This window comes from Macaca thibetana, chromosome 1, assembly GCF_024542745.1.
Source record: "Macaca thibetana thibetana isolate TM-01 chromosome 1, ASM2454274v1, whole genome shotgun sequence".
Lineage (NCBI taxonomy): Eukaryota > Metazoa > Chordata > Mammalia > Primates > Cercopithecidae > Macaca > Macaca thibetana.
This window is the reverse complement of record NC_065578.1, coordinates 125496152-125513791: the sequence shown is the minus strand read 5'-3', so window position 1 is coordinate 125513791 and position 17640 is coordinate 125496152. Positions and strand designations below refer to the sequence as shown.

General features: G+C 37.2%; 3 protein-coding genes across 30 annotated transcripts in view; 2 read left to right on the top strand and 1 right to left on the bottom strand.

Annotated features, from left to right (window-relative positions):
• S100A1 (S100 calcium binding protein A1) overlaps positions 1 to 17640 on the bottom strand; it is a 1186348-nt gene that overhangs the window by 594741 nt on the left and 573967 nt on the right. The gene's annotated exons all lie outside the window — the stretch shown is intronic.
• Positions 1 to 17640, top strand: part of S100A8 (S100 calcium binding protein A8) — a 675486-nt gene that overhangs the window by 361870 nt on the left and 295976 nt on the right. The gene's annotated exons all lie outside the window — the stretch shown is intronic.
• On the top strand, positions 13198 to 14596 carry LOC126935261 (small proline-rich protein 2D-like). Of its 2 annotated transcripts, none has more exons than XM_050756514.1 (2): positions 13198 to 13240; positions 13957 to 14596. In XM_050756514.1, the coding sequence occupies exon 2, from the start codon at positions 13976 to 13978 to the stop codon at positions 14192 to 14194; it is 219 nt and encodes a 72-aa protein (XP_050612471.1). In that variant the 5' UTR covers positions 13198 to 13240; positions 13957 to 13975; the 3' UTR covers positions 14195 to 14596. The 2 variants fall into 2 exon arrangements, with proteins under 2 accessions (XP_050612471.1, XP_050612478.1); XM_050756521.1 differs by having other exon boundaries at positions 13198 to 13244; positions 13957 to 14588.

Here is a 17640-nt window from a genome sequence, read left to right as displayed (position 1 = left end):
CTTTCTCTCTTTTCAGCCTAGCTTCAGGATCTTCTCTTCGTTCACTCTCAGTGCCTTCTCTCTGAATATCTGTTAGAAGTGCACCTGTCATCTCCGTCCCTTAGTGGTAGCTGTTCCACCTGACTGCGTCCTGTTGGCCATCTTGCCCAGGGCCACAGGAATTATCTGGCATGCTAAATGTTTTTGAGGCTTTTTTGCATCAATATTCATGAGGAATATTGGTCTGTAGTTTTCTTGTAGTGTCTTTGTCTTTGTCTGGCTTTTGTATCAGGATAATGGCGAGCCTCATGGAAAAAGACAGGAAGTAGTCCCTATTTTCAGTTTTCTTTTGTGAAAGGGTTTGAGAAGGATTGGTATATACTTCTCCAGTAAATCTTTCTGGGTCAACACTTTTCTTTCTTGTGAAATTTTAGATTAGTGATTCAAATTCTTTACTTATTATATCTTTTCAAATTTTCTATTTCTTCATGATTTGATTTGGTGGATAGTGTATATCTAAGAGTTTGTTCATTTCAACTGGTTATCTGATAAACTGACAGAATTGTTCATAGTTTCTGCTTAAAATTTTTTTATTTCTGTAAAATCAGTAGTAATCTCCTCACTTTCTTTTAGATTTTAGCTATTTGAACGTTATATTGCATTTTTTCCCTGTAGTTAGTCTGTCTAAAGATTTTTCAATTTTATTGACCTTTACAAAGAAATAAAACTTAATTTTATTGATTTTTCTCTACGGTTCGCTTCTACTTTATTAGTATCTCTACTCTAGGCTCGTAGTTACTTTTCTGGGGTTTAGTGTGCTTTAGTTTTTGTAGTTTCCTAAGCTGTAACATGAGGTTATTGATCTGAGATATTTTTCTGTCATTAAAAATGTATGTGGTTATGGCTATAAGTTTCCCTGTTAGCACTGCTTTTGCTGCAAACTATAAGTTTTAGTTTGATGTGTTTTGTTGTCAGTAGTCTCAAGTGATTTCTAATTTTCTTTGTGATTTCTTTTTTGACCTGTTGGTCATTTAAGAGTTTGTTGTTTAATTTCCACAAATTTGTGAAATTTCCAGTTTTAATTGGGTTATAGGTTTTTAATTTTATTCTATTGTGATTGGAAAAGTACTTTGTATGATTTTAGCCTTTTAAAATATATTAACTTGTTTTGTAGCCTATTATGTGGTCTATCCTGGAGAGTGTTCTTCCATTTTCTCTTAAGAAAACTGTAAGGGATATCCTGTTCTTTCTGGTTGGAGTGTTCTATATTTGTCTGTTTGTTCCAATTGGTTTATATATTTAAGTCTGCTATTGTTTTTAATTTCTATCATTCTATCCATTTTTGAGAGGGAAGTATTCGAGTTTTCAACATTTGTTTTAGACCTATCTATTTCTTCTTTTAATTTCTCTCATTCTATCTTCGTATATTTTGGAGTTCTGATGTTCAGTAAATGTATGTTTATAACTAGCATAATTTCTTGCTGAATAAATCTATTTATCAATATATATGTCCTTTGTAGTACTGTATAACAGTTCTCAAGTTAAAGTTAATGATGTCTAATGTTAGTGCAGCCACGTCTGGTCTCTTTTGGCAATTTACATGAAATATCTTTTTCTTTCCTATTACTTTCACCTCCTTTGTGTCTTTAGCTGTAAAGTCAGTCTCTTTTAAACAGCAAATAGTTGAATCATTTTTTTTTTCTTTTTGATTCAGTTCCCCAGTTTGTGGAGTTGGGGAAAGTTTTTTTTTTTTTTTTTTAATTTATTTATTATTATTATACTTTAAGTTCTAGGGTACATGTGCATAACGTGCAGGTTTGTTACATATGTATACTTGTGCCATGTTGGTGTGCTGCACCCATCAACTCGTCAGCACCCATCAACTCGTCATTTACATCAGGTATAACTCCCAGTGCAATCCCTCCCCCCTCCCCCCTCCCCATGATAGGCCCCAGTGTGTGATGTTCCGCTTCCCGAGTCCAAGTGATCTCATTGTTCAGTTCCCACCTATGAGTGAGAACATGCGGTGTTTGGTTTTCTGTTCTTGTGATAGTTTGCTAAGAATGATGGTTTCCAGCTGCATCCATGTCCCTACAAAGGACACAAACTCATCCTTTTTGATGGCTGCATAGTATTCCATGGTGTATATGTGCCACATTTTCTTAATCCAATCTGTCACTGATGGACATTTGGGTTGATTCCAAGTCTTTGTTATTGTGAATAGTGCCGCAATAAACATACGTGTGCATGTGTCTTTATAGCAGCATAATTTATAATCCTTTGGGTATATACCCAGTAATGGGATGGCTGGGTCATATGGTACATCTAGTTCTAGATCCTTGAGGAATCGCCATACTGTTTTCCATAATGGTTGAACTAGTTTACAATCCCACCAACAGTGTAAAAGTGTTCCTATTTATCCACATCCTCTCCAGCACCTGTTGTTTCCTGACTTTTTAATGATCGCCATTCTAACTGGTGTGAGATGGTATCTCATTGTGGTTTTGATTTGCATTTCTCTGATGGCCAGTGATGATGAGCATTTTTTCATGTGTCTGTTGGCTGTATGAATGTCTTCTTTTGAGAAATGTCTGTTCATATCCTTTGCCCACTTTTTGATGGGGTTGTTTGTTTTTTTTTCTTGTAAATTTGTTTGAGTTCTTTGTAGGTTCTGGATATTAGCCCTTTGTCTGATGAGTAGATTGCAAAAATTTTCTCCCATTCTGTAGGTTGCCTGTTCACTCTGATGGTAGTTTCTTTTGCTGTGCAGAAGCTCTTTCGTTTAATGAGATCCCATTTGTCAATTTTGGCTTTTGCTGCCATTGCTTTTGGTGTTTTAGACATGAAGTCTTTGCCCATGCCTATGTCCTGAATGGTACTACCTAGGTTTTCCTCTAGGATTTTTATGGTATTAGGTCTAACATTTAAGTCTCTAATCCACCTTGAATTAATTTTCGTATAAGGAGTAAGGAAAGGATCCAGTTTCAGCTTTCTACTTATGGCTAGCCAATTTTCCCAGCACCATTTATTCAATAGGGAATCCTTTCCCCATTTCTTGTTTCTCTCAGGTTTGTCAAAGATCAGATGGCTGTAGATGTGTAGTTTTATTTCTGAGGACTCTGTTCTGTTCCATTGGTCTATATCTCTGTTTTGGTACCAGTACCATGCTGTTTTGGTTACTGTAGCCTTGTAGTATAGTTTGAAGTCAGGTAGCGCGATGCCTCCAGCTTTGTTCTTTTGACTTAGGATTGTCTTGGAGATGCGGGCTCTTTTTTGGTTCCATATGAACTTTAAAGCAGTTTTTTCCAATTCTGTGAAGAAACTCATTGGTAGCTTGATGGGGATGGCATTGAATCTATAAATTACCTTGGGCAGTATGGCCATTTTCACGATATTGATTCTTCCTATCCATGAGCATGGTATGTTCTTCCATTTGTTTGTGTCCTCTTTGATTTCACTGAGCAGTGGTTTGTAGTTCTCCTTGAAGAGGTCCTTTACATCCCTTGTAAGTTGGATTCCTAGGTATTTTATTCTCTTTGAAGCAATTGTGAATGGAAGTTCATTCATGATTTGGCTCTGTTTGTCTGTTACTGGTGTATAAGAATGCTTGTAATTTTTGCACATTAATTTTGTATCCTGAGACTTTGCTGAAGTTGCTTATCAGCTTAAGGAGATTTTGGGCTGAGACAATGGAGTTTTCTAAATATACAATCATGTCATCTGCAAAGAGGGACAATTTGACTTCTTCTTTTCCTAACTGAATACCCTTGATTTCTTTCTCTTGCCTAATTGCCCTAGCCAGACAAATGCACAAGCTTCAGTAACCGACTCGATCAACTGGAAGAAAGAGTATCAGCGATTGAGGATCAAATGAATGAAATGAAGCGAGAAGAGAAACCAAAAGAAAAAAGAAGAAAAAGAAATGAACAAAGCCTGCAAGAAGTATGGGATTATGTAAAAAGACCAAATCTACGTCTGATTGGGGTGCCTGAAAGTGAGGGGGAAGATGGAACCAAGTTGGAAAACACTCTTCAGGATATCATCCAGGAGAACTTCCCCAACCTAGTAGGGCAGGCCAACATTCAAATCCAGGAAATACAGAGAATGCCACAAAGATACTCCTCGAGAAGAGCAACTCCAAGACACATAATTGCCAGATTCACCAAAGTTGAAATGAAGGAAAAAATCTTAAGGGCAGCCAGAGAGAAAGGTCGGGTTACCCACAAAGGGAAGCCCATCAGACTAACAGCAGATCTCTCGGCAGAAACTCTCCAAGCCAGAAGAGAGTGGGGGCCAATATTCAACATTCTTAAAGAAAAGAATTTTAAACCCAGAATTTCATATCCAGCCAAACTAAGTTTCATAAGTGAAGGAGAAATAAAATCCTTTACAGATAAGCAAATGCTTAGAGATTTTGTCACCACTAGGCCTGCCTTACAAGAGACCCTGAAGGAAGCACTAAACATGGAAAGGAACAACCGGTACCAGCCATTGCAAAAACATGCCAAAATGTAAAGACCATCGAGGCTAGGAAGAAACTGCATCAACTAACGAGCAAAATAACCAGTTAATATCATAATGGCAGGATCAAGTTGACACATAACAATATTAACCTTAAATGTAAATGGACTAAATGCTCCAATTAAAAGACGTAGACTGGCAAACTGGATAAAGAGTCAAGACCCATCAGTCTGCTGTATTCAGGAGACCCATCTCACATGCAGAGACATACATAGGCTCAAAATAAAGGGATGGAGGAAGATTTACCAAGCAAATGGAGAACAAAAAAAAGCAGGGGTTGCAATACTAGTCTCTGATAAAACAGACTTTAAACCATCAAAGATCAAAAGAGACAAAGAAGGCCATTACATAATGGTAAACGGATCAATTCAACAGGAAGAACTAACTATCCTAAATATATATGCACCCAATACAGGAGCACCCAGATTCATAAAGCAAGTCCTTAGAGACTTACAAAGAGACTTAGACTCTCATACAATAATAATGGGAGACTTCAACACTCCACTGTCAACATTAGACAGATCAACGAGACAGAAAGTTAACAAGGATATCCAGGAATTGAACTCATCTCTGCAGCAAGCAGACCTAATAGACATCTATAGAACTCTCCACCCCAAATCAACAGAATATACATTCTTCTCAGCACCACATCGTACTTACTCCAAAATTGACCACGTAATTGGAAGTAAATCACTCCTCAGCAAATGTACAAGAACAGAAATTATAACAAACTGTCTCTCAGACCACAGTGCAATCAAACTAGAACTCAGGACTAAGAAACTCAATCAAAACCGCTCAACTACATGGAAACTGAACAACCTGCTCCTGAATGACTACTGGGTACATAACGAAATGAAGGCAGAAATAAAGATGTTCTTTGAAACCAATGAGAACAAAGATACAACATACCAGAATCTCTGGGACACATATAAAGCAGTGTGTAGAGGGAAATTTATAGCACTAAATGCCCACAAGAGAAAGCAGGAAAGATCTAAAATTGACACTCTAACATCGCAATTAAAAGAACTAGAGAAGCAAGAGCAAACACATTCGAAAGCTAGCAGAAGGCAAGAAATAACTAAGATCAGAGCAGAACTGAAGGAGATAGAGACACAAAAAACCCTCCAAAAAAATCAATGAATCCAGGAGTTGGTTTTTTGAAAAGATCAACAAAATTGACAGACCGCTAGCAAGACTAATAAAGAAGAAAAGAGAGAAGAAGCAAATCGACGCAATTAAAAATGATAAAGGGGATATCACCACCGACCCCACAGAAATACAAACTACCATCAGAGAATACTATAAACACCTCTACGCAAATAAACTGGAAAATCTAGAAGAAATGGATAATTTCCTGGACACTTACATTCTTCCAAGACTAAACCAGGAAGAAGTTGAATCCCTGAATAGACCAATAGTAGGCTCTGAAATTGAGGCAATAATTAATAGCCTACCAACCAAAAAAAGTCCAGGACCAGATGGATTCACAGCTGAATTCTACCAGAGGTATAAGGAGGAGCTGGTACCATTCCTTCTGAAACTATTCCAATCAATAGAAAAAGAGGGAATCCTCCCTAACTCATTTTATGATGCCAACATCATCCAGATACCAAAGCCTGGCAGAGACACAACCAAAAAAGAGAATTTTAGACCAATATCCCTGATGAACATCGATGCAAAAATCCTCAATAAAATACTGGCAAACCGGATTCAGCAACACATCAAAAAGCTTATCCACCATGATCAAGTGGGCTTCATCCCTGGGATGCAAGGCTGGTTCAACATTCGCAAATCAATAAACATAATCCAGCATATAAACAGAACCAAAGACAAGAACCACATGATTATCTCAATAGATGCAGAAAAGGCTTTTGACAAAATTCAACAGCCCTTCATGCTAAAAACGCTCAATAAATTCGGTATTGATGGAACGTACCTCAAAATAATAAGAGCTATTTATGACAAACCCACAGCCAATATCATACTGAATGGGCAAAAACTGGAAAAATTCCCTTTGAAAACTGGCACAAGACAGGGATGCCCTCTCTCACCACTCCTATTCAACATAGTGTTGGAAGTTCTGGCTAGGGAAAGTTTAATTCATTCACATTTAAAGTAATTACTGATAAGGGAGGTCTTCCTTCTGCATTCACTCTTTTCTGTATATTATTTGTCTTTCAACACTTTCTGATTTATATTTACTTGATTTTTTTGTACTAAAACTATTTTATTGCCTTTTTACTTTTGTGTATACTTGAAAATATTTATTTTGTGATTTTGATTGGGATTATGTATAATATTCTAAAGTTATAGTAATTTAATTTGAATTAACACTATGTAACTGCAATAGCATAGAAAAGTTGACTCACACCCAGTTGGCCAACGTGCCAAAACCCTGTCTCTACTAAAAATACAAAAATCAGCTGGGCGTGGTGTCACGTGTCCACCTGTAATTTCCGAAGCACGAGAATTGCTTGAAACCAGGAAGCGGGGGTTGCAGTGAGCCAAGATCTTGCCGCTGCATTTCAGCCTGGGTGATGGAGTGAGGCTCTGTCTCAAAAATAAAAATAAAAATAAAAACAAGAAAAGTTCACTCATACAATCTTATCCTCTTTTTATGTTGAGTTCACAAATTACATCTTTATACATTGTGTGTTCACTAACACAGATTTGCAATTATTTTGTACACATTTGCATTTTAAATCTTGTAGAAAATAAAAAGTGGAGTTACAAGCTAAAATTACAATAATGCTGGCTTTTATATACCTGTATACACTTACCAGAGATTTTTGTGTTCTCATACAGTTTCAAATTTCTCTCCAGCACTTTTTTCAACCTCAGAGGCTCTCTTTATCATTTCTCATACAGAAAATCTAGGGGTAATGAACTGCCTTAAGTTTTGATTTCCAAGAACATTATAATTTTATCATCATTTTTAAGGACAATTTTGCCAGCTGTAGAATTCTAGGTTGAAAGAAGTCTAGGTGTTTTTTACTTTCAATTTATCATCCCATTGCCTCCTGATCCTAAAGATTTTTGGTAAGAATTTGGTCAACTATTTATTAATAATCCCTTAGATATGATGATTCACTTCCCTCTTGCTGCTTTCAATATTCTCTCTTTTGAGAGAGAATATTATATAGTTTAATTATAATATTATATAGTTTATATAATATTATATAGTTTAATTATAATATAAACATATTATATAGTTTAATTATAATATGTCTCAGTATGGGTGTCACTGAATTAATTTAACTGGGAGTTTTTTGTTCTTTTTGGATGTGTAATTTTGCATTTTTCAGAATTTGTATAAATGGAACCATACAGTATGTAGCCTTTGAGACTATTTCTTATGTATCAGCTTCATTTAAAATTCAGCCATGTCTGTGAGTTTTGATAGGTCATTCCATGTTATCACTGCATAGTATTCCATTGCTTGGGTGTGATGCACCCCAGTTAATCAATTGAATTATTGAAGGGCATCTTGGTAGATCACAGATCTTGGAGATTATGAATAAAGCTGCTATCATTATTTGAATGCAGATTATTTTTTGTCAACATATTTTGAAATCTGTTAGATCAATTTTTGAATGTGCTTTTGTTGACTCATATAATAAAATTATGTTTATCTCTTTAAGATTGTGAATTAGTTTTGACTTTTCTCATAACTTTTATGTTTTATTTAGCCTTTCTCCCACTTACAGCAGAATTCAGGTCTCTTGTCTTATATGTTAGAGTTCAAACAGTTTTTTCTCTCCAAATGTTTTCACAATTTTGTCTGTGTTTCTTTGTTTTCCTTTTTAACTTTTTTGGAGGGAAACCATGGCCTATGCAAGTTCATTATCTTGAAAAGATTCTTACAAAAAGAAGTGTCTGATTCATTCCATTATTTACCACATATCCTTCTCATTCTCATCTTAACACTAAGCATATAGGATTCCTTTATATTACTAATAGCTCTTGAAATTATGCTTTTAAACATACTAATCTAACATATAGAGACAATAAAAGTAGAATATATAGGGTCTATTCACTTTGGGAAGATTAATGCCAAAGAGCTATTCAGTTTCTTATAAGGATTTAGCTTAAAATTTAGGTAATTTGCCACCAGAAGGAAAGTGATATTTAAAGGAATGATTTCTTTATTATCCTAAACAACTAACTACAGTAACAGCAAACTAAATTGGAGGTAACATTGTATTTTTTTCACACAGAATGCTAAATCTCTGTAAATGCTATTTGTTTTTACACATGAACAAATCCACATATTGCTATTTATTGTATTTAGATTTATTTTCTTATATTAACTGAATTCAGAGGAAAGTCAGAGAGAGTCCAAACGTCAGGGAACAATTAAACCACCTGGTTTCTATCCTATGCTCAAAATCTCTGCTTATGTTAACTCTCATTTTCTTTTTTTTTTTTTTTTTTTTTTTGAGACGGAGTCTCGCTCTGCCGCCCAGGCTGGAGTGCAGTGGCCGGATCTCAGCTCACTGCAAGCTCCGCCTCCCGGGTTCACGCCATTCTCCGGCCTCAGCCTCCCGAGTAGCTGGGACTACAGGCGCCCGCCACCTCGCCCGGCTAGTTTTTTGTATTTCTTAGTAGAGACGGGGTTTCACCGTGTTAGCCAGGATGGTCTCGATCTCCTGACCTCGTGATCCGCCCGTCTCGGCCTCCCAAAGTGCTGGGATTACAGGCTTGAGCCACCGCGCCCGGCCAACTCTCATTTTCATCACATAGAATAAGTGTCAAAATCATCCCATAGTATTGTTTCTGCACACTTCATTTAAATCACATATTTGCATTTGCTTTGTCCTAAAAACTTCTGGCACACACTTCAATAAGATAATATAAAAGATGTTAAAGGTGAAGCAAATAACTTTCTCAACCATAAACAACTTGAACTTGATATCTTGCCTCTATCTCTTTCATTAACAATATGTTACTTTAGCATTTTGAGTCCTATCTGTAGCCTGTGCTAAATACTTTAAATGCAGTCTCTGCTTTAGTTGTTTTCTCATGACAATTAGCGGTAGGTACTATTATTATCACTATCTTCTATTATCGTTACTACCTGTTCTACTAATCACCCATTTCTTCCAATTTCATCATATTATGGCCAATTTATGCTTTCCATCCCCCTGGCTCTTGGATAGTAGTCAAACTCATTCCTGATTTTTTTTACCCTAGTATGATCTCCTAATTTTGGTAAACTGTTTCATAGATACATATGAGATACATATGGCTATGGAGTGTCTGTGGCTTCTGTGTGTATATGTCAATGCTATGAGGACGGGAGTTATTACTGGGGTTTTCTTCAAGAAAGATTTTAGTAGTGAGGTGATCAAATGTAGAGCTATAACAATAAAACAACTGCTACTTACATCCAGTCCCACCTTTAGTGTCTGGCCAAAAATGCTGAAAAGAAGGAAGACTGTTTTCTCACTAATTGGACAATGGACAGGCTTGTCTCTGTCAGCTTTTCAAAGTAGGATTTTAAGATTCCTTACTCAATAATAGGTAACATTGGGAGAATATTTTGAAAAGTAAAACCGGAAAATAAATATCATTTATAATTATACCAGCCAAATATAATCACATTTAATTGGTTGTTTTACATATTTCCTTTTAATAAATACATGTTAATGAAAATGTTATCATCCTTTACATAAGTTTTAGTAAAATTTGAAGGTTTTAAATAATATTAAATAATCTTTCAAAACATCCTTCTTAATTATCTTCAGAATTCTACCGTATATTTATCTGATACATCGAATTATGGAAAGACAATGGAGACTAAACCTTCCATTCAGAAATAAAAGCAGAAGGAGGATATGCATGGGGGCTTACAGTTACCATTTCTCTGAGCATAAGAAGAATATTTTGCCATGATTCTTGTTTCTTTATTTGTTACATATTTAATTTTAAATCTTCATTTGCTAGCACTATTTGGTTTAGTGGAATGTATCATAGTAAAATGTGAGATAAAATGTTGAATCAAGTATTAGACCAAATAAATTTTTTGTTCTTTCCCGTCATTTTTAAGTACTAATAATTCATACTTAATGATCCCCTAGAAAATTATGGAGTGGAAGTAATAGGAATGAACCTAAGGCTATTAGACTTTTTTTTTTTTTTGAGAGGGAGTCTCGCTCTGTCACCCAGGCTGAAGTGCATTGGCGCGATCTCGGCTCACTGCAAGCTCCGCCCCCCGGGTTCACGCCATTCTCCTGCCTCAGCCTCCGGAATAGCTGGGACTACAGGCGCCTGCCACCGCGCCCGGCTATTTTTTTTTTTTTTTTTTTGTATTTTTAGTAGAGACGGGGTTTCACCGTGTTAGCCAGGATGGTCTCGATCTCCTGACCTCGTGATCCGTCCGTCTCGGCCTCCCAAAGTGCTGGGATTACAGGCGTGAGCCACTGCGCCCAGCCAGGCTATTAGACTCTTAAAGAACATACAGCCAAGCTCTTTAGACATGAAGATAGATGATAAAGACCCATGAGGTGTGCGTGTCTCTCTCTCTCTCTCTGTGTGTGTGTGTGTGTGTGTGTGTGTGTGTGTGTGTGTGTGAAGTGTGCCTTGCTCCATGTCTCAGGGCCTGGATGTCCTAACGTGGGGAAACTGTGACTCCTAGCTGCCCCTCTTCATGTTGTGGTCGCTCTTCATGGAGCTGGTCTGTGAGGAACTGTGAGTTTCCAGTTCTCCACCTCAACTTGTAAAGTGATCCTGTCTGAGATGCTGGGGGCACTAGGGCTGCTGCCACTCTGGTGCCTGTACTGCTGCGATAAGCAGCCTGTTTGAGTGGGGTGTCCTCAGAAGGGGAGTCTCAGGGTGTGACCTAAACTGTGTTATCTCACACAGTGATCTCGTTTGGCAGCGAATTCTTCAGTTTTGCATGGCAGAAATCAGACATTTCTCTATGGATTTATGTTTTAGATGTGATGTGAGGCTCTTGGGGAGTAGTAGGTGATTTATTGAGTAAATGACCTTTACTTTGCCCGGTGAAGTGCTTGGCATGTGTAATAGTCTATAGGAAGCATTTAGTGAGAACACCATTTGTAAACACCTGGCTTCAGGGTGCTGACATGATGACTCTATTTCTGTAGTGTCCTGGGCAGTGGTGATCTTGGCCAAAAGCTCTTCCTTACTGACAGGAACAACAGCTGTTCTGGGTACCTAACCTACTTAACTGAGGGATGTTACGCTGGCTTCATTCAACACTCCTGCCCTTCCCGGAGACCGCTGGTGACTGCTCCAGTGATTTTGAGTCTTTCCTTTTCCTCATTCTCCTTTCTTCTTATTCACTTCTAAAACCACATTATTGGAGAACTTCCTGATTAATGGTCCAGATAAGGAAGCTGTAGCAACATCACTTTAAATGTTTAATACACAATACTTAGAAAGGCTCACTGATTGCAGGGAGAGTTTTAAAAAGTTGTGAAAGAACAATCACTAAATGCATTGACAATATATGTGTTAAGTGAACAATATGTACCAAAATGGACAGATGAGAGGTGTACATTGGGGTATGAGTTGATAATCTAGCAGTTTGCGGGACTAGAAGGTTTATGGAAAAGAAAAAGGAAGAACATGCAAACAAATTAAAAACACTGAGAAGCATCTAAAACTTGTTTGGAAATAGAGAGGAAGAATACATATTGGATTACCCTTTGTTTGTATTTTCCCTCAGAGTTAGACTTTAAGTGCTCTGACCTTCCTCACTCTGCAAACCTACTTTTAATTATTTACATACGATAATGTCGATGCAGCTTGTTCTCTATAGGATGTTCACAGGGAACCATATAGGCATGGTTCCATACATAGATTTTGAGTGAATACTTGTAACTTTGGTTTCCTTCTCTCCATTACCTTTTATAAACAAAAAGGCTGTAGTACACATCCTTAATGGCAGAAAGTAGCAAACGTGCTGGGGAGACTAGATCTTGCTCTCGAATCTGTCCTGGGATGCAATTGCCTCTACGAATGTAGTGTAGAAGCTACAAATGTGTTATAGAAGATAGCTTCAAAGAGGAAAGGAATATACGTAAAAATCTGAGGTTTTATGCGAGAAATAGGTGGCAAAGAAAATTTCAGTCTTGAACAGGATCAGCAGATAGCACAATGTGGTCAGCCTGCAAACCCAGAGGTAAGTATTATTCTCCTCTGTTTATAATCCCAGGGAGGAGAGGTGACATGCCTGCCGTCATGGAACTTAGCAAAGAAAAAGCTTAGCTCAGGCCTTTGTTAGGTCTCTCCTTCCTTCTAGCATATTGGCCAATTGTAGGAGGAAAGTAGAGGTAGAGTTGGGTTCATGTACAACAATATGGCATTCAGCTACAGTGGATGAGGACAGGAAGTTTTATGACTCAGAGGGGGTAAGATAGGAAAGGATCATTGTTCCCAATGAAGAAAGAGAGCCCTGGACAACCAGTTAGAGAATCCCTCGATTATCTCTCTGACATAAGTCACTGAAACTGAGATCTAAGGCAGGTCCTCTGTGAGTCAGGAGCACTTAACCCAGTGGGGAGATCCCAGAACAGGATATTTCCTAGTTTGATAATCCCTCTCATGCCAGTTATGGATACATTTGCATTTTACTTTGGACGTTGCTGGACAAGCCCACTTTTAGGCAGTTCCACTTCCCACTGGGTGGGGCAGCAAGTCCTATAAAGAGGTTCCCAGCTGCACGACTCTTAAACTCCTGGTACTCTAGCACTGATCTGCTTTGGAGAACCTGGTGAGTGTGAGTCCTTAAGTTCCTCAGTTCTTTATGCCCTGAAATGTTGAATTTAATCTGAAAACAGCAAGTTTGGTTGATAAAGTTGACAAAGTGTGACCATGGGTTTGATGTTACTTAGTAGATGGAAATTTAGAATTAGAGTATGGTGATATTCTATTTTAGCTTGTTTCTTGTATACAGTTAGGTGTCCATATGGACAGAGAATTTAATAGGAAAGCTTTGAATTTAAGAAGAAAAAAGAACAAAGTATTTTTTCCCCATGTTTTCCTGGTGTCTTTTTCAAAGGTTTATGTCTTAACAGGTGCCAAGAGTCTACAATCCTTCCCAAACAGCCCTTTGTTCTGTGCTCAAATCAACCCACTGGGACTTTACTACAGATAATGATAATAGAAATGGCTTGTGAGATTGCTTATGGTATCTGAACTTGTCACTGCCTTTCCTAAAGATGTTATTTTCACAGAGATGACATGCTTGGTTCATTACTACAGAGATATTTTCCTTGGAAAAATTGTATGAGAAAACACAAGATTTCCCAGGGCCAAGGAAGCAATTTGCTAAAGTGGAAGGGGGAAATGAGGGAGTCTTGAAAAGGCAGTTAAGAGTTTAAATAATTTCTTGGAGGGAGCAATAATATTTCATGGTATTACATAAGCTTTGGCTTCTCTCTCTGGAGGAGTCCCTTCCCGTGAACACTGTCGTATCATTTCTTTCAGATTCTGAGACTCCAGCAGGATGTCTTATCAACAGCAGCAGTACAAGCAGCCCTGCCAGCCACCTCCTGTGTGCCCCACGCCAAAGTGCCCAGAGCCATGTCCACCCCCGAAGTGCCGTGAGCCCTGCCCACCACCAAAGTGTCCACAGCCCTGCCCACCTCAGCAGTGCCAGCAGAAATATCCTCCGGTGACACCTTCCCCACCCTGCCAGCCAAAGTGTCCACCCAAGAGCAAGTAACAGCTTCAGGATTCATCAGGACCATGAAAGGATAAAGATAATGGGCTCACCTTGTTCCACAGCTCCACCTGCATCTTCTCACCAAAGCCTTCTATGGATGCACAGGGAGCTTCTTTCTCCTTAACCAGTGACCTGCCCGTGATGATCCATGACAGCAAAAGGTTTCCTTTCTGAGGCTGCCATACTGCCACTGTCCAGGTGGAGCTGAGAAAAGGAAGTCCTGGGCTGTGCCGGCTTCCAGAGCTTCAGAAGAAAGAGCTGCAGCTCTCTCCCTGGGAACCATCAGAGAATTCTGTTGATGTTTTCTGTGTCTGTCTGTCCCCTGGGCATGAGCTTCTACCACCTGTGCAGTTGTCACTTTCCTTTCACTCCCTGAATAAAGTATCTATGCATAATATTTGTGAATGGATCTTTTGTTTCTTTTCAAATTTGCTTTATTAGTAATGTTATATGATCATTTGGATTTAGTTCTATCTTTCTCTTATCCCAGGACCAGGATTTCACAATTATTGTCATCTGAATTTTGGGTCATATCAACGATTATTTTTATATCATTCTAAACCCCTTTTATTTTCCTTAATTAGTGTTTGATTGATTTGAAGAACAAATCAACCAGGATTTTAATCTCTTTATTCCAAAATGTGGAAAATAATATTTATATCACAAACTTATCTTGGGCATAAAATGGAACTAATATCAGGAATTCAGTTGACACAATTCCTGACATATCATTACTACTCATTTGATAGTAGTCTATTAGCAGCAATACATCATCATGAAAACAGAACTACCATTTGACCCAGCAATCTCACTGTTGGGTATATACTCAAAGGAATATAAATTGTCCTAACATAAAGACACATGCAAGTGTATATTTATCGCAGCCATATTCACTATAGCAAAGACATAGAATCAACCTAAATGCCCATCAATAGTAGAGTGGATTTAAAAAATGTGATAAATATATGCCATTAATTCTACACAGCTATAAAAAAAAATCAGATCATGTCTATTGTAGCAATGTGGATCAAACTGGAGGCCATTATGCTAAGCCAACGAAATCAGAAACAGAAAACCTAATACCAGGTGTACAGCCGTTATGGAAAACAGTATGAAAGCTCCTCAAAAGTTAGAAATAGAAATAATATATGATCTTGCAAACCCACTACAGGGTGTATACCCAAAAGAGATGAAATTAGTATGTCAGAAAGATATTTGCATTCCCCTGTTTATCACAGCACTTTGCACAATAGCCAAGATATGGAATCCACCTAAGTGTCCAGTAACAGATGAATGGATTAGGAAAATGTGGTTTATATACACAGTAGAACACTATTCAGCAATGAAAAGAATATAATCTTATTTGTGACAACACGGATGAACCTACAGGACATTATGTTAAATGAAATAAGACACAGAAAGACAAATAATGTATGTTCTCCTTCATATATTGGAGCTAATAAAGTTACTCTCAGGAAGATAGAGGGTAGAACAGTGGTTACCAGGGATTAGGGAGTATGTAGGGGAGGGAGGGAAGGGTGGGGAGAGGTTAGTTAATGGATACAAAGTTACAATTAAATGGGTATAAAGTTACAAATAAATAAACATAATAATGAATTATAATTTTTATTTATAATTAAACTATACAATTAATTGTATTATTACAGTAACAAAATATAAATAATACAATTTAATTATGATTAAATAATAATTAAATGGGTACAAAGTTACAATTAAATTAAAAAGTTACAATTGAATACATACAATTACATATACACCATAGAATGCTACACAGCCATGAAAAAGGAAGAAATCATGTCCTTTGCAGCAACATGAATGAAACTGGAGGCCATTATCCTGAATAAATTAATATGAGAACAGAAAACCAAATACCACATGTTCTCACTTATGAATGGAAGCTAAACATTGGGTACTCATGACATAAAGATGGCAATTAAAAAGAATGAAATACTGATACATGCTACAACAAAAATCAGTATTTAAAATATTATGCAAAGTTAAAGAAGCCAGACACAAAGGACCACATATTGTATAATATTATTTATATGAAATGTCCAGAATAGGCAAATTTATAGAACCAGAAAGTAGGCTTGTGATTTCTTGGGGTCCAGGGGCAGGGGAATGAGGATTGACAACCCATCACGGTATGGAGTTATCTGGAGGAGGAGTGATTAAAGGATTCGGAAATTAGATACTGGTGATAATTGTGTAACTGTGAACCTACGAAGGACTATTGAATGTACACTTCAAAAGGGTGAATTTTATGGTATGTAAATTTTGTGTCAATAAAGGTATTTTAAAAACAAAGAAAATGGGCTCTTTTGTAAACGTTAATGCAAGAGAATACAAGGAAACCAAAAATCCGCAAAGTTGGGAAACTCGATCACTTCTAAATAGAAAGATAAAATCGAGAATAATTTTGAGAGACAGAAGTTCATTAAAACTCAGGTTTGGAGTTAAGATTAGATTAAGTTTTAGTGTCATCACATCTAAGTTTATTTTTCCAAATAGTGTCAAAGAAGCCACAGTTGAGGAAGAAAGACATGGAAAAAGGAAAGAATAAATAAGCACAAGAATTTCATCTGTGAAAGAAATGTGGGTATAGTTACTAGCATATAGAACTAGCTAGAAGAAAATAGATTAGAAATCTACTAAATTTTTGAGGAATCATATTCCCAAGGTAAGCACAAGCTAGATCTTAAAACAAAACAAAAGGAAATGAAGCAAAACAGCTTTCTAAGAGCCTTAAACCACACTTTGTTAGAAAGTGAGCTGCATTCTTCCCATCCATGGACATGGAATTTTTTCATTTGTTTGTGTTATCTATGATTTCTTTCAGCAGTGCTTTAAAGTTCTCCCTGTAGGGATGTTGTATATTCTCCCTTTCGTCTCCTTGATTATATGTATTCCTAGTTATTTTTTTCCATGGCTATTGTAAATGGGATTCCATTTTTGATTTGACTCTCAGATTGAACATTATTGATGTATACAAATGCTACTGATTTTGTACATTGTTAAATGGCTATACCGCCCAAAGCAATCTACAGATTCAGCACTGTTCCTTTCAAACTATGAATGCGGTTTTTCACAGAATTAGAAAAACCTATTCTAAAACTCATATAAAACCAAAAGAGAGCTCAAATAGCTAAAGCAATCCTAAACAAAAAGAACAAAGCTGGAGGCATCACATTACCTGCCTTTAAACTATACTATAATGCTACAATAACCAAAACAGCATGATACTGACACAAAAGCAGACACATAGACCAATGAAACAGAATAGAGAACCCAGAAATAAAGCTGTACACTTACAGCCATTTAATTGTTGACAATGTCAACAAAAATGAGCAACAGAGAAAGAACTCTTTATTAAATAAATGGTGCTGGGATAGCTGGCTAGCCATGTGCAGAAGAATGAAACTGGA